Raw genomic sequence first — 24,611 nt, 5'->3', positions numbered from 1 at the left:
GCTATGGTCCTTTTGTCCTTCCCCCTCCCCCCTTCTCTATATTTTTCTTTTTGAGTTACACCAAAGCTCTTCCACCTCTCAAGAGTAGGACAGAGGGAACAGCAGTAACCCTCCGCCCCCTCAAAAAATAAATAGAGAAGGAAGGAACCTGGCCCCACCAGGTTTAACACTTATAGCTCCTCCCCCTTTTAAAATCAGACCCAAGCTGCTCACTCTGTTTACAATCTCTTCCCAAGGAGGAAGATCAAAGACCAGCCTTCATAAGAACTATTTCAGACCATATCCAGATAGGCATACCTCACCTACCATCTGTTGGAAACTGAGAAATACTAGGTGGCTGAGGACTGCACAGGACTCTATAAAGGGTAATGTCATGATGTCATGAAACTAGTGCTTCCTAGTCTCCATCTGCTGGTAAGAAAGCGCAAACCCACATGTCTAGATTGGTTTGGAGGGATGAAAAGGGAGTGAATTTATCCTCATTCCACCTCCAATGACACAGCATGGAAAAACTCTCTCTTCATGCTCTCCTACCCTGGCAAATTGAACAAGGAAGCTCTCTTTCCTATGTTGCAGCCCCAAAACTAATATATGGTGTGGGTGTGCTGGTTTTGTTTTTTTAACTCCCCCTACATCACATCAGTATAAAGAGGCTCTTTGTGAGTGCAGGACTCAGAAACACTTCCACATAGCTCTCTCGCCATAATCTTCAGAAGTGAGATAGCCAACTTACTCTCATAAGGGAGAAAATCTCTTCCATGTAGGGTCTGATATGACTCCTGACAAAAGATACGAGCATGCCAAGTTGCTGAAACATGAACTACAAGACAAAATGGAAGAGTGGTTACAATGAGACATGAAGAGTGAACATCTCCAACATTATAGCATAGGTTCAAATCAAACACAGAACCACAGGACTTGAAGGCATGCTGCCAATGACAGGTACACACACGGTCTACAGCTTATATAAGTAATACATAAAATTACAACTGTGAATAAATAGAAAACGAGGCGCAGTTAGTACAGAAAACGAAATTTAAGATGGGAGATTCATTTACAGGATTTTGCTAGTCCTCTAGGACACCAGAGAGAGAATCAATGTGCACAAATACCATCCCTGCATTATCTGGCAAAGCCATCCTAGTTGAAATGCATCAAGTAAATCATCAGTGACAGCAAGCGGCCTGCTTGTTAAAATGACAGGGAACTTGGACATCAGGGTTCAACTCTTCCTTCTGCCTTGGATAAGCCACTTTATCTCCCAACATCTCAGGTACTTGTTGGAGCTGGGGCTCATTGCATCTGTCTGTAATTTCCTTTAAGGTGTACTAATTTCGGGTGTTACATGAATTAATACACAGGAAACCATGGCTTAAGCAGGGTAACAACAACTCTAACAAAGAAAATTGTTGAATCAATTGTTACTTTCCTTCTGAGGCACAGGCAACACTGATTGTTTCAACTCTGCTGTCCGTAGGGAAGGGAAATAGACTGCTTGAGATACTAGCATTTTGCAATTTATCATTATAAACAGAGTGAAAAGCGTAGTTTCATACCTATAATTGGTGTTCTCTGAGGAAAGCAGGATCACTACAGCCACACTAATGATGACATCACCAATGTGGAGTCAGTCAGAAACCTTTTCCCAAAGCTCAGAAAACTTCAAAAAAGCTGTCTGAGCATGTGACAGAATGCCCGCATTCCTGTCAATTTCCCCTCAAGTCATTCCTACAGCAACCTTCAACATCGGAGGGTGGGTGGGAGGGAATATGTGGCTGTAGAATTCTGCTGACCACAGAGAACATCCATTACATAAACAAGCGGGATCACCACAGCTATACTAGTTGAGACTCCTAAGCTCTGGGTTGTTTCACTTCATGTATTCGGGGACATTTCTATAAAGGACGCTAAAACTTAGTACCAAGCTGTTATAGAACACTAGCATGTCAGCAATTAAACACCTAAATTTAAGCATGACCACTTATAGCTTGCTCTATGGTTCCACTGGAACTTGAGTTGTCATTGAAGTTCACTCAACTGAAGATGAGCCAAAGAGACCATACATGCTGTCACCACCACATGATCTAGTAATTGCAACACTTACTGCGCTGAAACGTGACAAGAAGAAGATAATATTGCAAACTACTTGGATTATCATTTCTGCCCTTTGCACTGGAAGAAAAGCTTTGGTTGACACAGTATGAATGAAAGCATCTGCGTAAGTAGTAGTGCTGATTTTTGTAGGTTGATGACAAATTCCAGAATTTCATGCATCTCGACTGCAATTCAGAGAGAAGAAAGTACTTTAGTTTTGTTGTCTTCTGATATTAACCAATCATCTAGATAGGGACACACAAAAATACCCTGCTGTTACAGGTGAGCTGCTACTACTATTAGACACTTCATGAAAAGTCACGGGGCTGAGGAAGAACAGGCATTTGCCGAAACACAGCTTGATCAGGTCATTTAATAAAATTGTTCCACCCTTTTCTGAGGCCCACTGTGCTATTTGTTCCTGTGATCCCGGTTGGTATTGACAGATGTACCTACCAAGTCTTGAGCTTTCGCAAGGATTGTATAAAAAAAACCTGCAACAACTGGAATTAGTGAGCAGCTATTCTTGAGTTTAGTATTCCATTCTGAAACATCATTTTGCCAATCATATCCAAATCTTAGGATTTTTTTTTCCTGGAGCTGTGTTTGAATAGGTCTTTGAGCTCTTACAGCTCTTGAGAGTAAATTCTTCCACTATAGATTGGTGTAAAAATTGTAACATCATGACCAACAGCTGTTTGCTGAACTTTGGATTTCCTCTTCATCCTCTTTGTGGATGGTCATATCAAGAAAGTCATCTACTAAATTTTCGCTTGCTGTTCTAACAAAAACTTATGGCTCAGCATGGCCACTAATCCTTTGGGATATCTAAATATTTTAAAATCCCTACAAAATTCTGCTCTAGAATCTAGATATTTTTGAGATGTTAAAGATAGTTCTTTTTTTAAGCTTTTATAAAAACTTCTGACAGGATATGTCCTCCTATTAACATCTGTTCTTGAGTTGTTTTGATGAGGGGTTCAAAGGTAACCCCAGTGATGGACTACAATGAAGCGATGATAAAAGGGACTCATGCTAGTATCTGATTTCCAATAATTTTATTTTTGTTTTTATTTATTTATTTTTTTGTTACATTTGTACCCCACGCTTTCCCACTCATGGAAAGGCTCAATGCGGCAGGCAATGGAGGGTTAAGTGACTTGCCCAGAGTCACAAGGAGCTGCCTGTGCCGGGAATCGAACTCAGTTCCTCAGGACCAAAGTCCACCACCCTAACCACTAGGCCACTCCTCCAATTAGAGATACTCTTTTTACTGAGAGTTAGGAAGGGAATGAGATGAATCAGAACTATCTGATGGGGTAGCCTTATGATCTTGTTGGTTCGTGGCCACAATAGTCTTCCCAGGTGTGGGTGGTCTTGACTTCTCTAATCCATATCTCTTTCAAGAATTCTCTTCACAATTCTGTACATACAGGATGAGGCTGAAGAGGAAATTTGGATCTACTATCTTTAGAATGCTTCAATAATAATAGCGGAGATGGATTAAATAATCTGGAAGTGTGTGAACGCTTTCTAGAAGATGAATGCTTATAATGACTCAATACAGAATATTCTCCCCATTCTTCGGTGCTCTTTAGGTAAGGGAGAGTTCATGAAAGCCTTTCATCAAAATCCCTGCTTCAGAACTGCTGCACTTGCTGCTCCTTATTTGGTCGGAAAAAGTGAGGCTTCAATTCCGATGGCATTAAGGGGAATGCTTTTTTGAAGTGATCCTTTTATGATATGTAAAGGAGGAGTCAGAATGTCCATGATGCCGAGAAGGTGTTTTTCTGGCACTGCATCGAGCCACAGGAGAAAGGAAGGAGCTAGAATTTTGATGTCATGAGGGGAGTCCCCTTCCTTTTAACGGTGCTTGGGGGGGGGAGGGTACCATGTGCATCAGAGGAGGAGCCTAGGCTCCTATGAAAAAACATTTATTCTTTATTGAATCATCATCAGCAGAACTGCTCATGCCAGAGTCTGAAGCATCAATATCACAAGGAGACCGGATCTAGTGCCTCAGTGGACTTGTTAGAAAAGTCAAACTTGAATCCCTCAAATGTTAGACTGAGAGGAAGGTGTTAACTGCCAATTATTTGGATGTATGCGTGCTTCTCACTGCGAGCTATTCTATAAAGTTGTGCACAGAAATCGTCTCGAGTGTAACCCAAAAAGGGGCATGGCCATGGGCGAGTCAGGCGCATTCCCATAACATTAGTCACGATGTTACAGAATTTCGGGGTTGAATTTAACTTGCGTGCCAGGATTTACACCAGGTTTCACTTGGTGTAAACCCATGCACCCAAAGTTTGTGTGGAAATTGATGTTTTTATTTATTTGTTACATTTGTACCCCACATTTTCCCCACCTTTTTGTAGGTTCAATGTGGCTTATATAGTGCCAGAGAGCAGTTGCAGACTCCGGTGTATACAAATACAAGGTGAGGTTGTGATAGGGTAATGTTCATGTGGTAGGACCACATAGAGGAATCGTTCGGCGGGAGAGGTCGGTGAAGTCCGTTACGAACTTTAGTGTTGTTGTGTCGCAGAGATCAGGCATTTACATTGGGTCTGTAGGGTATGCCTTTTTTAACATGTGGGTCTTGAGTGTCTTTCTGAAGTGTAGTTGGTCATATATGGTTTTCAAGTATTTTGGTAATGCGTTCCATAGTTGTGTGCTGATGTAGGAAAAACTAGATGCGTAAGTTTATTTGTATTTGAGTCCTTTGCAGCTTGGGTAGTGTAGATGATTTAGGTACGTTCGTGTTGATACGAATGAGTTTCTGGCTGGTAGGTCGATTAGGTCTGTCATGTAATCCAGTGCTTCACCGTATATAATTTTGTGAACCATAGTACAGATTTTGAAGGCAATGCATTCTTTGATAGGGAGCTAGTGTAGTTTTTCGCGAAGGGGTTTTGCGCTTTCAAATTGTGTTTTTCCAAAGATGAGTCTTGCAGCCGTGTTTTGTGCGGCCTAAAGTTTCTTTAGTATTTGTTCTTTGCATCCTGAGTACATGATTCCATTGCAGTAGTCAGCGTGGCTCAGTACCATCGATTGTATCAGGTTGCGAAATGTTTCCCTTGGGAAGTATTGTTTCACTCGTTTGAGTTTCCACATTGAGTAGAACATTTTCTTTGTTGTGGATTTTACTTGGCTTTCTAGTGTAATGTTGCAGTCCAGTGTAACGCTGAGGATTTATATTCTATAAAGGGCACTTGGCATGGATTGCCTTTTACAGAATACGATTTCAGCACAGATTTTTCAAGACCCTAACTTTCAGCGCCATCTACTGAATGGCCCTTTGTGCTTAGCTTCTTGAGACTGAAAACTTCAATGATTTCTTCTTCTCCTCCTCTAAGTACTCTTTTAATTAGTGGGCTAGATGGACCATTGGTCTGACCCAGTACGGCTATGCTTAAGTTATGTTCTGATGGCTCCATATTTTCCAGACTCTTGGAGACATCTTGGCACATTTAAACAACCGTCAACATCGTGCAAAAGACCCATACAATGGGCACACAAATCATGCGTTCCCATTATTGACATTATCCTTTTACAGGTGGACAATGTTTAAATCCTATTTTTTCAGGAGTATTAAAAATAATACTGGCTAAATCAAACTTAATTTTAATCAAAAATACTATCTGAAGGGAAGGAAAACTGGAAAACCAACCAACTATGATCACTGTAGAAACCAGACTTGAGAGGAACTGACAGTTAGGGAACACAGGAATATCCCTAACTGTCAAGACAGCTTTTCTGAAGTTTTCTGAACTTTGGTACAGGGATTCCAACTGGCTATGTCCCAATGATGTTATCCGCTAGTGTGGCTGTAGCGATCCTGCTTATCTATGGAGAACTCGCCTTGAAAAGTAGCATTGCATGCAGGGGTGACAACTAGGTGCAGGTCTCTGCATACCACTGAAGCATCCAGCTGTGCTGTGGGGCATTCAACCTATTGTGCCCAGGAAAAAGGGACAAGCAATCAGCTATATTTAGGATATACACAGCAGTCCAGAATCGACAGTTTTCCTGCAGGATCAAAATCATATTACTGTCAACAGCTGAGAATGAAATGACAAATTTATTTTCGGAACTTACTTGGGGAGAAGGCTGGTGGGACTAGAGAAGAAACAAAGAAAGAAAGGAAAAAAGAGAAGTTAAACCACTCTAAGAATGACACTTTTCTCTTTTTGCATGTCTGTAGACGTAAGATTAACTAAAAAAATACTATTACACCAAAATGTAATAAATATTAATAAACGGATGACCTATGATGATGAGAAGCTAAGAAACTCAAGAGCTCTTTTTTCAGAAAGTGTATGGTGAGTTGATAAAACTCCCTCCCACCTCACCTCTTTCATAATATGTATCCTTTTCGCTATATAACTTTATTGATTTTTTTCTAGCACTGCAGAGGGGAACGCTAAGCAGGCTCTGAGCCTTGACCCTCTGGGCAGTGCTGCTCATGCAGGCAGACTCAATTGCCCCACTCCAACTTGAAAATCATGTAAAATGGGAGTACAGGTTCAGCCCCCTCAGAGCAGATGTACAATATAAAAGAAGTACACAGGCTCAACTCTCAATGACTGGCTGCACAGTGGAATGCGTAAGCTGAGCATGACCTGGATTGTGTCACTGTATCAACAGTACATAAGATAATAGACCCGCACCTCTCGGACGTTGGTATCGCAGAGGCGGATGACAGTAAGAAAGGTGGGCATGACTTGTGGTAGAAACTGCACACACTTGAGGCCAAGGGATTTGAAGATAAAGGTGATGGCTTGTACAACCATGGTGTGGTGATTAGACAAAGACTGATCCCGAAGAATTCGCATCAGCGTCACCACAGAGACGGCTGGATAGAATTCATCCAAGGGCAGATTTCCCATGTTCACCAGCATTTCACTAGTGCTGTAATCAGCTGAAGGTAATTAGGAAAGTATTATACACAGGAAAAACAAATGGGCAAATTCAAAAACACACACAAAAGGGAATACATGTCTCCAAAAGTCACAAATTTTAAGCACAATCTGAACATGAATGACACAAGCTCAAGGAAGAAGAGTCACAGCAGGAAGCTTGAAAAAAGTCAGACTGAAAGGAAATGTGAAAACAAATTTTACTGACAAGGTGGTAGTTGCATGCAATTACCTACCAGAAGAGTCAGTAATAGAACAGTGACAACTCAAGAACACTTGACACAGAACAACAGACAATAGAGTAACAGAGGGAAAACACTGGGAGGTTGATATTTAAAATCAGTTATGCGGTGACATTAATTGCACAAGTGTCTAGGGAGGGAAACCACTTGGAGGTACATAATTAAAATCAGTTATGCGGTGACATTGTCTTTAATTAATTACAGTGGCATTAATTGTCTTTAAATCACTAAAAGGGTAATTTTATAAAGGTTTTCTCACATGTAAAGCCTGTTTTACATGTAGAAAAAGGCTTTTATGAAAAAAACCTGTGCAGCCATAAATATATGTGAGCTGACAAAATGTTGCATATTTATACACAGGTAAGTGTTCATGGTGGCATCGGCTGGGCAGAGATGTGATTTATGTAAATAAATTATAAAATATGTGTACAACAATGCACACATTTACACCTTCTTACAGCAGATGTAAAATTTTGCAAAAGGATATGTGAATTACTAAGGATCACTGTAGGAATCTGTTTTATAGAAGCTCATAGGTCTCTATGTTGCCTTATAAAATACAGAAACGACATAAATCCCCACTTTAAAGCTGATTAAGAAAAAAAAAAGGAGACATCACATGCAATATAGACATATAGCCACCTTTTACCAAGTTTGCTGGTAACAGGGTCTGGTCCTTTAACCCCTAATCCCCTCCCCAATCCTCAAAGGGTTTCATTCTTTCCACCTACTGACCCTTCTCCTTTCACCTCACACCAGGTTTTATCTGCTACACAGATGAGAGCTTTTCTCTCATTTCACCTCTCAAAGTATTTACCCTGCTTCCCCCCCCCCCCCCCCCCCCCCAGGGTTTAGTTCATTCTTGCCACTTAATGGATTTATTCCCACCCTACTACTGACCTTCCCTCCCCTCTCACCATTAGGTTTAACCCTGTCCCGGATGAACTCATTACCTGAGTCTTGGCTGGACTTGGATTCAGAAAGGCTGACTGCTGATGCATCTCTGGACTGATCAATCATTCCAATATTGACTTTGTGTTTGTAAGGATCCAGAGCTCCCAGCAGCCCCAGGACACGAATGGCCTGAAGAGACAAAGATAACAGTTAAGAAGAGCAGACTCATGTAAGTTTGTGCCTAATGGGGGAAAATTTATGCTTTGTGAACCAGGCTTGATTCTACGCCTCCTAATACGATAGCATTTCATTTCTACCATTCTTCCCTGTGCTCTCTATGTACCTGTATCTCCAAAGCCGCAGCGGTACATTACTGGTCCAAGAAGAACCTCATGCCTATGCTGCTACCTTTACTCTTTTCAAAGCAGACACACGCCACCTTCCTTAAAGATAGTTCCGCACTACCCACCAACATGGCTTCTGATGCTTGTTACTGTCAGGAAGGGAGGTCAGAGAAGCCCAATGGCCTAGCCAAATAACTAAAAAGAAGAGCCGAATAGAGGGACTGCGCAGACCTGTCACATAGTTTAAAAACATTAACCACAAGTGTGTGTGAACTGTGTGGCAGTGCTGATGGGAATGTATGGGAGTTCAATGCACTTTGAGCATGGTAAAAATGGTGATATTACTTATTTATTTGTAGCATTTGTATCCCACATTTTCCCACCTATTTGCAGGCTCAATGTGGCTTACCTTATTCCGAAATGGCGATCGCCAATTCCGGAATGAGAAATGCATAGTTATAAAGCAATATAAGCTCTTCAGGCAAGGGACTTACACATATGAATGACCTTAAAAGAAGCCTGCATGAAGATACATGCTTTAACATCAGCTCCATATTGCTGCAGCATCCTCAGCTTGTATTTTAAGGAGACAAAGGAAGGTACCAGTAGCTGACTCTGGAATGTTAGGAATTTAGAGAAAAAAAAAACTACAGCTGGACAGGACAAACAGGATAAAAAGCGTAAAAGATTATTCTGGAACATGGAGGAATGAAGACTGGGTGAGAGATGATAGATGGAAAGGATAGATAGGCAGATGAGAGGGAAGGATAGAGAGCTGGGTGAAAAACCTATAAAATGAGAGAACTCCTTAGACCCTGGGGGAGAGTCAGGTGGGCTGTAAGGCATGGTAGAGGTACTTATATTACAGATAATTATAACTTGGGGTACCAGGTGACTGCTAGCTCTTCCCACTTCTAATCTTTTCTCTTTCTTATGTTTTAGTAAGCTGTTTGTGCACTGTTTCTGCTATGATCTTGTCTGTCATTTGAAGCAAAGAAAAATAAAGAGAAGTTGTTGAATTTACAACCAGTTGTGTGAGAATTATGGGGTAAGTTTCACCTCATCGCAATGTGGTGTGAAGAGGTTAAACCTCAGCAGTGTACGCCAGAGCTGTGCTCAGGCAGTACATGCTACTCCCCTCGCCCTTCCACTTCCTCCAGACTCCCCACCAAACTTCTGTATAACTTTTTACCTCTCTGCGGATTCCCTGGTTCTGCTCAGTCTTCAGAAAATTTAGTAGGACCTCCAGAAGCGTTGGATATTTCCGATATGGCTCTACAACATAACCTGTGCTGGCCACCAGCTGTCCTAAGGTCCACAAGGCCACCTGAGGGAGGAAGAACCACAATCACGTCAATGAATGCAAGGGAAGTAAGGCAATTGAAACTGAGGTAGGATACTGACCTGCCGTTTAGCCAGAAGAGAAGAGTCCTGTAGCATATCCATGATTATAGGAAAGAGTTCATCCATCCACTTTCTCATCTCTAACCCGCTAACCTGGAAAGACAGGAAGAAATCAAGGGACAAATAACTATTGCATAGCTGAGCTCTGCAAGGGCTCTTTAAATTAAAGAGGATGGTCCCCTAACCTGTGCCAGCTCTCCAATTGTAGCCAAGACACTAGTGATGACCCCGGGGTTCGGATCTGGATCCTTCAGCTTTACAATCAGCGCCTTTACATAGAAAAATAAATATCAGCAAGTGAATGTGAAAAGGCATAAACACCTGTATGATATATGTCCACAACAATCCCATCCCCCACCCTGAACAGCAACTACTGAAAAGATTTAAGAATTACTTCATCTCTTAGTCAGTGTCAAAACCACTCCTCTATTCAACAAACATCAAGTCATCAATAACTTCTGCAGAATATCATCCTCAATATACAAGATCCCACCAAATGTGAATAAGAATATTAATAAACAATAACACACTGATTGCTCATGTATCTATGACGAAACAATGGGTTTCTGAAAACTGTATTATGTCATGAAGCGTATTTCTCCAAATTGGCCAGCAGACGGTGCTTGTTTTGAGTTTTAAAGCTGTTGTAGAAAAAGACTTCCTCTTTTCCAGCTTAAGCTTATGGAAAGGCAATAAGCAGTACCATTGGGCAGCTACTTTCAGAATTGATGCTCTGGGCTCTGATTGGCCCTGGATTTCAAATCTAGCCTGAAGGTACTGGATTTTCCCCTGTCTCAGCCAGGGAGCAGAGAAAGAAAGATCTCTTTATTGAGGCCCTGTGAGCAGTTATATTTTATAAACCTATGAGCAGCTATATTTCCTGAACTCCCCAGATACTACCCAGGTAGTAAACAAAAGTTTAGATAGTTTTATAATTGATCCATATTCACTTACCTGTTATTATTTGCTGAGTTCACCTTTTTCTGTTCACTGTTCAAGTTCTGTGACTAACTTTTTTAGTTTATTAACTCTGCTGTCCTGGACTGACTAAGAATCCTGGTTTGAGCTTTTGGGTCTGTGGGTGCTTTCTGGGAGCTGTGGGACCCCTGGAGTGTGGTCCCATTGTCCTAGAAATCACCGGGGAATAACCTGAGAGTGGGAGACTAGCCTAGAGGCAAGTGGAACCCAGTCAGTGGGAGGAGGGTGCTAGTATAGTGCAGATGGGTGCATTCTGGGAACTGTGGGACCACTGGGAGTGTGGCTCCAGTAACCTAGAAATCACTGGGGATAAAGCGGAAAGCGGGAGACTCTCACAGAGGCGGTTGTGACACGGTTGGTGGGAGGAGGGTGCTAGTGTACAGCACAAGCGACAGGTGCAGGTAGACCTGAGCTGTGCTGGGGATAGACCCTCAGTGGCTGCAGGGTAACCCCAGGAGGGTGGCTAGGTGTTTAGTGACAGGTTTACTTTATCTTCAGGAGCTGTGCCCTTGTCAGAACCATATAAAACAGACATTCCCAGGGGATCATCCGATCTTGAGCTGTCATCACCTCAAGATCCTTCCAACAAGTGAACTCCACTGTACTCCTCTATTCACCTCCTGCCTGCTCATCGCTCCAACAACGGACACCTCAGCATGCCCAGCCAGTTGTTCATCTGCTGACCTGCATCACTGAGGAGGCATCAGAAATTCACTACAGGTTGTATAAACACAAGCTCTGTTGTGCCAGTGGATAATAAGCAGGTGGTTCAATTTATGGGCCTAGGGAGTGAGTGTGTTTACTCTGATTCATTGGTAATAAGAACCTTCATCTATTATTTCTTTCTGAGCTACCTTGCATTTATACACAACTCTTACATTCTAATTATTTCTGTTTCAGTTCTTTTACTTGCTTGTAAATAAATCAATTGCTTGTCAGTGATTCTAAGAACCAAGAACACAGATCCGTCAGCCCTGAGTGATACATAAATAAACCATATTGTCCCTTGGGGTGGGATACTTCTATTTACTCCTGCAGGTTGACATATACCACCGCTGTGGTAGAGTCTGAAAGCTCTCTGACTCTTCCTGCATCAAAGCAAACATCTTTCTTTTGGCCTTTGTCTCCAGCCAACTGATTGGCATGCCACCACCCCTGCACCATACGACCCTGAAAACGTGCCCCCTAACCAGAAAGGCTGGCATCCACCATGACTATAATCCACTGGGGGGACTCCAGGTACACTCACTTTGTCAAGCTGCATAAATTCATCCACCAAGCCAGACTGGATCTAGCCATCGACGGGAGTGGCAGTGTGCACTCGTACCCCAGTATCTGTGCTGACCAGTACTCCACGAGAGCCTTCGGCAACAGCCTCATCTGTGCCCAAGTCCATGATCACAAGTCAAGTGCCACTGCTATGGATCCCAGCCCCTGCAGGTAAACCCATACATGGGACACTATCCCCCAAGCCTACAACAAGAGCTTGTGCATCCTCTCCTTAGTTAAGAGCACTCTTCCCTCCCCACTTTAGTATCAAAGCACACTTTAAGGTATTCCAAAGCACGCCAGGGACTGCGAGGGCACTGATTTTCTTTTCGCAAATTTGACCATCCATCCAAGACACTGCAGCAACTGGATCACCTGGGACATGGCTGCTTGGCTCTCTGACTCAGATTTCATCCTGATGACCCAATCAAAGTAGGCATACACCAAGATGCCCTTCCCACAGAGGGCCATGGCTACTCCCACCCAAAACTTTTGTGCCATTAAGGAGTTGTTGATAAGACAAAATTCGGCTGGCTAGATTTAGGGGCCCTTTTACAATGCCGTAATAGAGCTACTGTGTATTCTGAAGCGCCAAATCTGGACTACTGCAGGAGCCCAGTGGTAGTTCCCACCCCCAGATCGTGCCATGTCTAGTGCACCCAAAATATTTTTTTATTTTTGTAGTGCCAGAACTTACCCAGCAGTAACTGGTCAGCACTATGCAGTAACAGCTCCCCCCCCCCCCCCCCCAGACATGGTCGTGCACCAATCCCTGTTATTAGAACAAGGCCATTTCTTTTTTTTGGACGAAAACAACGTTTTACCCACAGCAGTAAAAAGGGGCCCTCTGTGCGTGGCAAATCTATGTGCCAATACCACAGCAGGCCCCCTTTCACTGCAGCTTGGTAAAAAGGGCCCTTAGTGCCATACTTCTGATTTATCAAGTTATTTCTGCTCCACCCCGTGACATACACAGAATAGGAAATAAAGCATTCATCAGGCTGTTAAAAGTTACCATGGAAAATCAGTGCTAACTGGTTAGGCCTTAAAAAAAACAGCAAGGTGCCCTACCGCCATTTTTCTACCCTTTCTGCCTCTTATAATTTGTTTTCTTCATTTTTTTCCCAAGAAGTTTTATAAAGTCTGACTTCTGTCATTAAGGTGCACTAGCATTTTAGCGTGAGCTAAAATTAGTGTGTGCTAAACGCTAGAGACACCCATATATTCCTATGCAGTATGACACCACTTTTACATTTTGAATTATAAGAGATGAGTCCCTAAGAAACAGAAAGACAGATTTAGACCTGCTGTTGAAATGCCTAAATTTGCCTGGCAAATACGGCAGCTGATGCTGACATTAGCAGTAATTAGTTTTTGCTGCCCTTCCCCAAACTACCACCACCCATGAATCACCTATTTTTTAATCTGTTAAATTTGTGCGCCTTGCCTATCTAGCCATTCAAATTGGATATAAAGAAGAGGTAAGGTTTATTCAGCAAACATCTCTTTTAAAATCTCCCCCATATGTTCAGGGGCCTAGAACAGCGTTCCAATTATATAATACTGAAAAACTGCAGGGCCGCTTCTGCTCCTGATGTCATTTTGGAAACACCAACAGGCTCATTTTCAAAAGAGAAGGGCACCCATCTTTCGACACAAATAGCAAGATGGGTGTCCTTCTCACAGGGTCGCCCAAATCGGCATAATCGAAAGCCGATTTTGGGCATCCTCAACTGCTTTCCATTGCGGGGACGACCAAAGTTCACGGGGGCATGTCGGAAGCATAGCGAAGGCCGGACTGGGGCGTGCCTAACACATGGGCATCCTTGACCGATAATGGAAAAAAGAAGGGCATCCCTGACGAGCACGTGGGTGACTTTACTTGGTCCATTTTTTTTTTTTTTTACGACCAAGCCTCAAAAAGGTGCCTGAACTGACCAGATGACTACCGGAGGGAATCGGGGATGACCTCTCCTTAACTCCCCCAGTGGTCACTAACCTCCTTCCACCCTAGCCTCTATGCCAGCCTCAAATATCATACCCAGCTCCATGACAGCAGTATGCAGGTCCCTGGAGCAGTTTTAGTGGGTACTGCAGTGCACTTCAGGCAGGTGGACCCAGGCCCATCCCCCCCCTACCTGTTACACTTGTGGTGGTAAATGTGAGTCCTCCAAAACCCATTACAAACCCACTGTACCCACATCTAGGTGCCCCCCTTCATCCCTAAGGACTATGGTAGTGGTGTACAGTTGTGGGGAGTGGGTTTTGGGGGGGCTCAGCACACAAGGTAAGGGAGCTATGCACCTGGGAGCTTTTTCTGAAGTCCACTGCCCGGTTGGTGTCCTGGCATGTGAGGACCAGTACACTACAAATGCTGGCTCCTCCCAAGACCAAATGGCTTGCATTTGGTCATTTCTGAGATGGGCATCCTCGGTTTCCATTATCGCCGAAAATCGGGGACAACCATATCTATGGTCGACCTAAATGTTGAGATTTGGGCGTCCCCGACCATATTATCAAAACGAAAGATGGCCGCTCATCTTGTTTCAATAATACGGGTTTCCCCGCCCCTTCGTGGGGCCGTCCTGCAAGGACATCCTCAGGAAAACTTGGGTGCCCCGTTCGATTATGCCCCTCCAAGATGGTAACAAAATCAGACTTTTAAAAGAGAATATTTACCCGCTCTAGCTAGAATAAACAGAAACCTTGATTATTAATCTACCTTAAGAATGGGTTCCATGTAAGGGCGAATGAGGCGAGGGGCATTGGAAACCAGGTGGCCCAGCATCCTAGCACTCTGTTCTTTATTCCGACCAACTCCACTGTGTTCCAGCTCTGTCAAAATCTGTAAGAAAGAAACGGTTAGTGCTTCTTTTCCTGAATGTGGCTCTAATGCCTGCCTCTGGAAACTGCACCAACCTACCTGGATTAACATCTTACGCAGGAATGGCATGACAAAAGCAGGGTTCATGCTGCTGAGTCTACCAATTGTACATATTGCAAGCTCTCGGATCTCAAACACCTCATCATTCAGTGCCACAAACAGAGCCTGTAAATTCTCTGCTTGGGCCAGGTGTGTGTCAAAGCGTTCATCCAGAGAAGCCAGAACACAATATCGAATATCTGGGTCTGCAAGAAGAAAATTCTGCTATTGGTACATATAAAACTGCAGTCAGTCAATCATACCTTGGAATTCAGACATTTTCAGCATTTTTTTTTTAAACATAGCAGGTTCTGGAAGCTCATTCACATAAAATGGCAACAGTAGCACATAGCCATTAATTGGAAAAATGGAAAATTGGCCATTTTCCAGTTGCAGCAGAAATGGCCTTAAGGAATGGGAAAGACCAGCATAAGAGCACGCTAAGGCCACTTTTTACTGCAGCTTAGTAAAAAGACCCCTTATTTTTGAATGGCAACTGGCTTGCTTGACTGCTGTTTTCTGGATTTTGTAGGGAGACCTGCGGCTAGAAGAACGTTAAAACCAGTGGGACGCTGACATCCCTCACCACTCAACACCATGCCCTTCCTCTGAAGGTCAACCTTCCCAGTTCTATTTACCACCCTTCAAGCTTCAATCATTACCCATTACTCAAAAGTTAATTCACTGATCAGCTCATTAAGGTTCCAGCAGTTAAAAGGCAGCAGTATCAGAATGTATGTAGAGTGCAGGGAATATAAGTCCTCAAAACAAATACTTTGGGCTTGTGATATTAGAACTTAACATTTTTTTGAGAAGACCTCAGCTTGGCGGAATCATGGGGGCACTCTGATTTTGGCCTCCACTCTCCTATCGTCACTGGCCTTCAAGTGTATTTTTTTACTTTTGTTTTATGTGTAACTTGCTTATTGTATTTTACTTATTATCCATTAATTTCAAAACTTCTACAAGAAGGTAATCACTCTTATACCAGCTTGATGTCACATTAGCACTTAAGTAAATCGCTTCCCAGGGGAATAGGTTGTCCAACACAACATCAAGTGGTGCTATACCATTCTTAACCAATCAATATAAGTCCAGCATGAATTTGGTCACAGGCTCTACAATGGTTCCATATTCCCTCCCCCCCCCCCCCTCACAAAAGATGAAGGGGCACAGCCACTGTAGAGCCAGTGGCCATGCATGCTGGGAACAAAGGCTCCTCACACTCCCATCCTGATGCCATTGTATCTTAGCTGCCACAGTCACAATAGGGAGAGATGATGTGAGCGACAATGTGGCAGGATCCAAGGCTGTGGAGGAGGGTATGGTGAAGATCCAAGAGCCAAACTCAGGATTACAAGGAATAATGCAAGATAAACTCACAGGGGAGCAGAGGTTTGGTCTGTATTCCTTTTTAAACTCTCTCATCCACTACTAGTATATATGTTCCTTATCATCAATGTACAGTACTGTTCAACATATAAACACACAAATAGGTGTGATTTATACTGCACCCTAATCAAGGGTACCTTGCAAACAGAAATTCTCACAGTAGGAAGGATGAGTTAAACAAGAAAAAAGTTGATTGAAAAAAATACAGGATGGAACTGGAGATAAAAAGGGCATAAAACATTTGAAGAGGCTCAGGAAATGGCTAAGTAAAAAAATAGTTCTTTAGGTAGAACTAAAACACAAGAAAGTAAACAGTAAAACTGAGTCAAACTTGTAAGGAATCATGGAAAGCAGGGGAACACAAGGGAAGAATGGTAGGTGGGCACTATGCTGAACGTAGACACCAATAATTTGAACTGAGGCTTCTGTCCCTGCCCACAAAACAATACATCCCTAAAGAACAGAATCAACTTGATGATAGTAGTAAGTCCTTATATCAAACATAAACACAACTGAAAGTCTAGTAGCCAATCCAGGTCACAAAAAGATCCAAAAAGAGTAAAACAGATTTTTTTTTTTTTTGCTGCTTATCCCAGAAATAAGCACTGGAATTTCCCAAATCCATTTAAATAACAATTTATGGACTTTTCTTTTATGAACTTGTTCCAAATCTTTTTAAAACCCTGCTACGCTAACTGCTTTTACCACATTCTCTATCAACGAATTCCAGAGTTTAATTACACATTGAGTGAAGAAATATTTTCTCGTTTGTTTTAAATTTACTACTTAGTAGTGTTATTGTATTTTTGGAGAGAGTAAACAAGCAATTCACATCTACCCATTCCACTCCACTCAGTAATTTATAGCCCTCTATCATATCTCCATTCAGCTTCTCCAAGTTTAAAAGTCCTAGCATCTTTAGCCTTTCCTCAGGAAAGCTGTCCCATCCCAATAATCATTTTTGTTGCCCTTCTCTGTACCTTTACTAATTCCACTATATATATTTTTTTGAGATGCGGTAACCAGAATTACACACAAATGTTGAGGTACAGTCGCACTATGAAGAAATACATTAAATGCCTTTCGTAAACACCTAAAAGCCCACCTCTTCAGAAAACATATCCCTGTTGAGCCAACCTAACCATCCAGTGGCCCAATCCTACACTACCCACATAGTCGACAACTCGAACGGACAAGGATCAAGCTTCATGACCAACCCACACCGAACACTAATTAACCCCCCCCCCCCAAGACTCATAACCCCAATACCCTATGCACTGGATCTATGTCCTGTCTGACCGATGATTCTTCCCTACTGACTTGTGTTCGCACTCAACTCATGTCTGTAATGTTTCAACAACAGTCCTATAATCCCTCTGAATCTCCTAGGAAGTAACCCAAGTCCTCTTTCTTTTTTTTGCATTGTTCTATTCGAATTGTTAACCTGTTTAATATCTTGTAACCGTCCATTTTGTTCCATGTAAGCCACATTGAACCTACCAAAAGGTGGGATAATGCAAGATACAAATGCAATAAATAAAATTATATTCTCAGTTTTGTTCTCCATTCCTTTCCAAGTAATTCCTAACATTCTATCCAGGATGACAACCTGACTGACCACAGTTAAAAAAACAAATGAAGGGAACTGTCACTGGAGGGAGTGGCTAGGCAGGATCATAAAGCTTTCTAGAATTTTCTGAGCTCTCTAGGAAGCTACAGCTGACATGGTTCCATCCCACTGATAGTACCATCTGGGAGCCTGTTGAGATCTGTGCTTTTCATGAAGAATGCCATATCTAGATTGTCCCAGGTTGTTACAATTTCTTAAAACATCTTCAAAAAAGGAGGAAGGAAACACCCAGGAAGCCCATGTCTGCTTCTGTTTGCTCCCCAAACAGCTCATTTCAGTATTACCCTAAATATACGATACAGACAAAACTCAACATGACTTTTGAACAAACCACTCTTACCTGGGTCTGTTATCCCAACCACAAGCAATTTACTGAGCACATCAGCCACCACTTGCACTGCAGTCTGGCTGACCACGTGCCCATGGCCAGTAATTAGGTGGATTGAGGGTGTCAAAAGGCGAGAGCAGGTCCGTGCAGCTTCCATCCGAATCTCTTTGTGCTCGCTGTTCAAGAAATGGTCAGCACAGTGTCGGACAAACTGCGTTAAGGAATGACCTACAGTCAGAAAGAGAGACAATTTTTTTTCTTGTTTAAAGCTTCAAACTTTAAATGAGAAGCCAAATGATAGCAGATAAGATTTTCCTATGAGTAAACAGCATTTGCTACAAACACATCACTGTTAGCCAATCACCTGTAGAGCTGAAGAATGCATTACTAGAACATTACAAATGATCAGAGACCACCCTGCAACAAAGGAAGGCAGAGGACTTTTACGCAATACTATATTATGTTCCCTGTTGTTCAGCATCTTTTGTCACATTACCTTCAAATTCAAAGCTGCCCAGAGTGCGGAGAGCAAGAGTTATACTGCCCACATCACTTGCTTCTGGGATGCTGGTGAGGCTTGGAGAGGCGAGCTGATATGCCAGGCCCTTGGGCATTCCAGGGTGCCGCAGAGGTTTATGCATGAGGACAAAGGACAACATCTTCAGGAGGCCATCATGGATGTCCTTCTTCAACTGGGGAATCTGACGGTTCAAGTCGTACAGAACAGCTGTCAAAGCAGGGCTGGGGGCAAGAAGCAGCAACTGATGAAGCAATACATTACCGTAAAAAATAAATCAAGACAAGACAATGAGCAAACCAGTTATCTTTCACTTCTCCAGAGAAGCATGGAGATAGCAGAGGATGATCGATAGCAACTGATAATTAACTGTTCTCTTCTACAAAGCCAAACCTGTAAACAGTTATCCTGGAAACTCTCCATACACCTCATGCTTGCCTCATCTTTGTCCCACCCTGAACTCTCATTGATAAAGGCAGATAATTCTCCTCCTTTGCCCTTCAGTGCATCGGCTAGACTTTTGCTATAGGATATAGGGAGACAATTGCACTGATGATGTTTTATAAATACATATTATTTAGCACTATTTCTGAAAAATACCTGAGTCCCACCGCCAGCATGGGCTCCAGCAGCTCCTTGACGTCCTGTTGGATGCAAGGTCCCATGGCTCGGGCCAACATGCTGATACAAGTGAAAACTGTAGCATCTACCTGCACAGACTTCTGTCTCCTGAAAGAAAAGTACATAAAAAGTCAGGCAGCTACATTCTGAGATGAAATCAAATTCCATTCACCCTCTCCATGCGTGTCCCCTCTCAATCACATACTCTGTGAATCATTTCCCCCCACTTTTCTGGTTGTATTTTGTTCACTATTACTGATAAAATAAAAGTGAATTAAAATCTACATGTTTCTGTGGATACAGTGTGGGCTTCATGTTTTGTGACTGTGTGAGAAAAGAAACCTCAACTCCCTAAATGTATACCACAGAAAGCTCAGTAGAAAGTTAAGAGGGAAATTTTAAAAGCACTTTTCATATGTAAGGCATAGGAGTTCACACACACATTTATAATTTCTGAGACCTCAAAGCTCTGGGACTCACTTGTGGGTAAAGTCTTTGAGTGGAAGAGCACTTTTGATGTGTTCAAGGATTTTGTGCAGATAAGTTCTGATCTCAGTCCTCACAGCTACAGATATCAGGCCAAGAGCTTGAAATGCTACCATACGCTCCTTTTCCTTCTTCACACAGCTCAGCAAGTGGTTCATGGTATCTGGGAGGTATTGATCTGCTAAAGGGACAAAAAGGAAAAGCTTCAGAAACAGCTGTACCCAAACTACTTAAGAACAAAGGCCCACGAGGTGATGGCATCACTGCTGCATGAACAGACAAGGTCACAGCTCAAAAGTCCACACCTGTGAATGCAGATGGCCTGAAGGCAGCCAGTCGTGGCAACACATTTAGGATTGTCATCTGGATCAAAGGGTTCTTGCTAGATCGGCACTTCAGAACCCAACGGCACACCTGAAAAGAAAGGAAAGAAGGTCAAATACAAAAAATAGAACCAGCATATTCCATGAAGATCTCCAGTGCACAGCAACAGGGTAGGGAAGCACACACAGAGAGTAAGAGAGAGAAAGAAGGAATGCAGACGAGAGGGGTAAGGAGAAATTAGGTCTTACCTGATAATTTTCTTTCTATTAGTCCTTCCCACTATTCCAGAACCTGTGAGATAGCGGTGTCCATCAACCAGCAGGTAGAGCTAGAGAGCTGAAAATTGAGCAGAGACATCTCTCTCGGCAACCAGTCCAGCTCCTCAATATTTACGTAGAACAAGCAGTAAGGACAAACTCAGAACAAAAACAACAAACAACTCGCTAAACTAACACTAACCAGATGAGTAAACGTGAGGACTTCTCTCATCTTTGGACAACTTGTATAAAACAAGTGATATGCAGGAAGTTGACCCATTACATAGCACCGACTAAACATCTCAGAAACCTCAGGTGGGCCTCTGGACTAATAGAAAGAAAATGATTAGGTAAGACCTAATTTCGCCATCCATTACACAGCTTCCCACTATTCCAGGATATGTGGGATGTTTAAAAGCAATCCCTACAGTGGGTGGGATCCTGAAATCGCTGCCCTGAGGACCAAAGCCCCAAAACTGGCTTCTGAGAGCGCCACAATGTTCACCTTGTAGTGCTTGGCAAAGGTATGCAGCGTCGACCACTGCCAGAAACAGTAAGGTAGTCTCTGCACAGGATTTCGCTGTACACATCACAGAGTAAGCCTGCATGGCCTGAGGAGCCTGCTTCTCCGCAAGCAAATAAGTTGATGCGGTAGCCTTCAGCCATCTAGCAATTGTGGGTTTGGAAGCCATGAGGCCAACCCTCTGCTTACCAAAAAGCACAAATGGCCTGTCCAATTTACAAAACTCATTGTTGACTTCCAGAGATCCAATAAGGACTGCACACACATTGAGAATTTTCAAAGAAGAATGCTATGCCTCTTCGTCTTCTCTGTGAAAGGACGGAAGCTCCACAGATTGGCTGAGATGAAATGCTGATCCCTTTGAGATCTAAGACCTGATGAAAGGTGCCTTCCTTCGTTAGAACAATGAAATAGACGGAGAATCTGCCTTATCCCTGTTCAGCCTGGGGAACTGGAACAATGGCCCGGAGCGCCAGCACGGACCCAACAGTGGCCTGAACCTCGATCGCCTTGGTTCCCCCTTTTGACAAGGAGACTTCAAGAAGAGAGGGGCGACCGGGCGGGAGAACTCCAACTTGTAACCTTCTAGAAGAATATCCACAACCCATTGGTCTGATGTGATTTTGGCCACACCTCCCAAAACACCTGAAGACATTCTTCCACAGAAGGAAGAGAAGAGTGGACCAGCTCCACATAATTGCGAAGCTTGGGAGGCACTGAGTGCTCTAACTGACTGAGGGAGGACTTCCTGTCCTCACGATAGGAAGATTAGCATGCCTGAAAGTGGGACTTCTGACCATATGACTGACGACCAAGCCATAATTGTCTGCTGTCTCAAAATCAGGACTGAGCGCCCCCCTGAAAATGGACGGACCAGAGGCTTTCAGCTTATCCTTCGGAAACCATTGTGGCTTAGTTTCTTTCACCAAGTTACTGAGATCTCCAAACAGCCACTTGCCATGAAAGGACAGTTTAATTAGACATGACTTTGATGCTACAACCACTGCCCAATGCCGCAACCAGAGTTGCTAACGTGCCGTGACAGCTAAAGACATACCGTGGGCCACAACCTCTAACATGTCATAAATGGCATCCGCCAAGTAGGCCAACCCCACTTCCAGCTGGGCGCTATGGTGCCCATACATAAGTATTACCATACTGGGACAGACAGAAAGCCCATCAAGCCCAGCATCCTGTTGCCAACAGTGGCCAATCCAGGTCACAAGTACCTGGCAAGATCCCAAGACAGTACAATACATATTATGCTATTTATTCTAGAAATAAGCAGTGGATTTTCCCCAAGTCCATTTTAATAATGGTCTATGGACTTTTCCTTTAGGAAGACATCCAAACCTTTTTTAAAACCTGCTAACCGCTTTTACTACATTCTCTGGAAACGAATTCCAGAGTTTAATTACACGCTGAGTGAAGATATATTTTCTCCGATTCGTTTTAAATTTACTACTTTGTAGCTTCATTGTGTGCCCCCTAGTCCTACTATTTTTGGAAACAGTAAACAAGCGATTCACGTCTACCCCTTCCACTCCACTCATTATTTTATAGACCTCTATCATATCTCCCCTCAGACATCTTTTCTCCAAGCTGAAGAGCCCTTGTCACTCTTTAGCGTCACCTAGATAGGATTTTAGATAGTGCTGGGGAGGAGCCGGCTATCTTGGTACATGTGGGTACCAATGACATAGGAAAATGTGGGAGAGAGGTTCTGGAAGCCAATTTAAACACTTCTTGGAATCACTGTGGATTGAAATTCCATGTGTAAAGGGGAAAAGGATAGTAATTGGAGTGTACTACCATCCGCCTGGCCAGGATGAACAGATGCAGAAATGTTAAAGAAAATTAGGGATGCAAACAAACTGGGCAACACAATAATAATGGGTGATTTCAATTACCCTGATACTGACTGGGTAAATGTAACATCGGGGCACGCTAGGGAAGTAAAATTCCTTGATGAAATCAAGGACAGCTTTATGGAGCAGCTGGTACAGGAGCCGACGAGAGAAGGAAAAATTCTAGACCTAGTCCTTAGTGGAGCACATGATCTGGTGCGGGAGGTAATGGTGCTGGGGCCGCTTGATAACAGTGATCATAATATGATCGGATTTGATATTAGCTTTGAAGTATACATAGGAAATCAAATACGTTAGCGTTTAACTTAAAAAAAAAGAAGACTATGATAAAATGAGAAGAATAGTGAAAAATAAAAAGAGGAGCAGCTGTGAGGGTCAAAAATTTACATCAGGCGTGGATGCTGTTCAAACACACCACCCTGGAAGTCCAGGCCAAATATATTCTGTGTATTAAAAAAGGAGGACGGAAGACCAAACGACAGCCGGTGTGGTTAAAATGTGGGTTGAAGGAAGCTATTAGAGCTAAAAGAAAATCCTTCAGAAAATGGAAGAAGGAACCGACTGAAAATAGTAAGAAACAGCATAAGGAATGTCAAGTGAAATGTAAAGCGCTGATAAGGCTAAGAAGGACTTTGAAAAAAAAAGATTGCGTTGGAGGCAAAAACACATAGTAAAATTTTTTTTAGGTGTATTAAAAGCAGGAAGCCGGCAAAAGAATCGGTTGGACCGCTAGATGACCAAGGAGTAAAAGGGGAGATCAGGGAAGACAAAGCCGTAGCGGAGAGATTAAATGAATTCTTTGCTTCGGTCTTCACCGAGGAAGATTTGGGTGGGATACCGGTGCCGGAAATGGTATTCGAAGCTGATAAGTTGAAGAAACTTAATGAATTCTCTGTAAACCTGGAGGATGTAATGAGGCAGTTCTTCAAACTGAAGAGTAGCAAATCTCCTGGACCGGATGGTATTCATCCCAGAGTACTGATAGAACTGAAAAATGAGCTTGTGGAGCTATTGTTAGTAATATGTAATTTATCCTTAAAATCGAGCATGGTACCGGAAGATTGGAGGGTGGCCAATGTAACGCCGATTTTTAAAAAAGGTTCCAGAGGAGATCCGGGAAATTATAGACCGGTGAGTCTGACGTCGGTGCCGGGCAAAATAGTATAGACTATTATAAAGAACAAAATTACAGAGCATATTCAAAAGCATGGATTAATGAGACAAAGTCAACATGGATTTAATGAAGGGAAATCTTGCCTCACCAATCTATTACATTTCTTTGAAGGGGTGAACAAACGTGGATAAAGGTGAGCCGGTTGATATTGTGTATCTGGATTTCCAGAAGGTGTTTGACAAAGTACCTCGTGAAAGACTCCAGAGGAAATTGGAGAGTCATGGGATAGTATTGTGGATTAAAAACTGGTTAAAAGATAGAAAACAGAGAGTAGGGTTAAGTGGTCAGTATTCTCAATGGAGAAGGATAGTTAGTGGGGTTCCCCAGGGGTCTGTACTCAGACCGCTGCTTTTTAACATATTTATAAATGACTTAGAGATGGGGGTAACTAGTGAGGTAATTAAATTTGCTGATGACACAA

At 42.8% G+C, this 24,611-nt stretch overlaps 1 protein-coding gene across 1 annotated transcript in view; it reads right to left on the bottom strand.

The window, feature by feature from the left end:
- MTOR (mechanistic target of rapamycin kinase) overlaps positions 1 to 24,611 on the bottom strand; it is a 181,479-nt gene that overhangs the window by 137,926 nt on the left and 18,942 nt on the right. Inside the window, 14 exon segments of the mRNA XM_030185556.1 lie at positions 734 to 820; positions 6,196 to 6,216; positions 6,768 to 7,018; positions 8,212 to 8,341; positions 9,689 to 9,823; positions 9,901 to 9,993; positions 10,086 to 10,169; positions 14,870 to 14,992; positions 15,071 to 15,276; positions 18,433 to 18,648; positions 18,917 to 19,161; positions 19,538 to 19,666; positions 20,039 to 20,225; positions 20,350 to 20,458. Coding sequence (XP_030041416.1) covers positions 734 to 820; positions 6,196 to 6,216; positions 6,768 to 7,018; positions 8,212 to 8,341; positions 9,689 to 9,823; positions 9,901 to 9,993; positions 10,086 to 10,169; positions 14,870 to 14,992; positions 15,071 to 15,276; positions 18,433 to 18,648; positions 18,917 to 19,161; positions 19,538 to 19,666; positions 20,039 to 20,225; positions 20,350 to 20,458 — 2,016 coding nt within the window.

The sequence above is a fragment of the Microcaecilia unicolor genome, chromosome 13, assembly GCF_901765095.1.
Source record: "Microcaecilia unicolor chromosome 13, aMicUni1.1, whole genome shotgun sequence".
NCBI classification, from domain to species: Eukaryota; Metazoa; Chordata; class Amphibia; order Gymnophiona; family Siphonopidae; genus Microcaecilia; species Microcaecilia unicolor.
The sequence above is the reverse complement of the archived record's forward strand: the minus strand, read 5'-3'. Positions and strand labels throughout refer to the sequence as shown.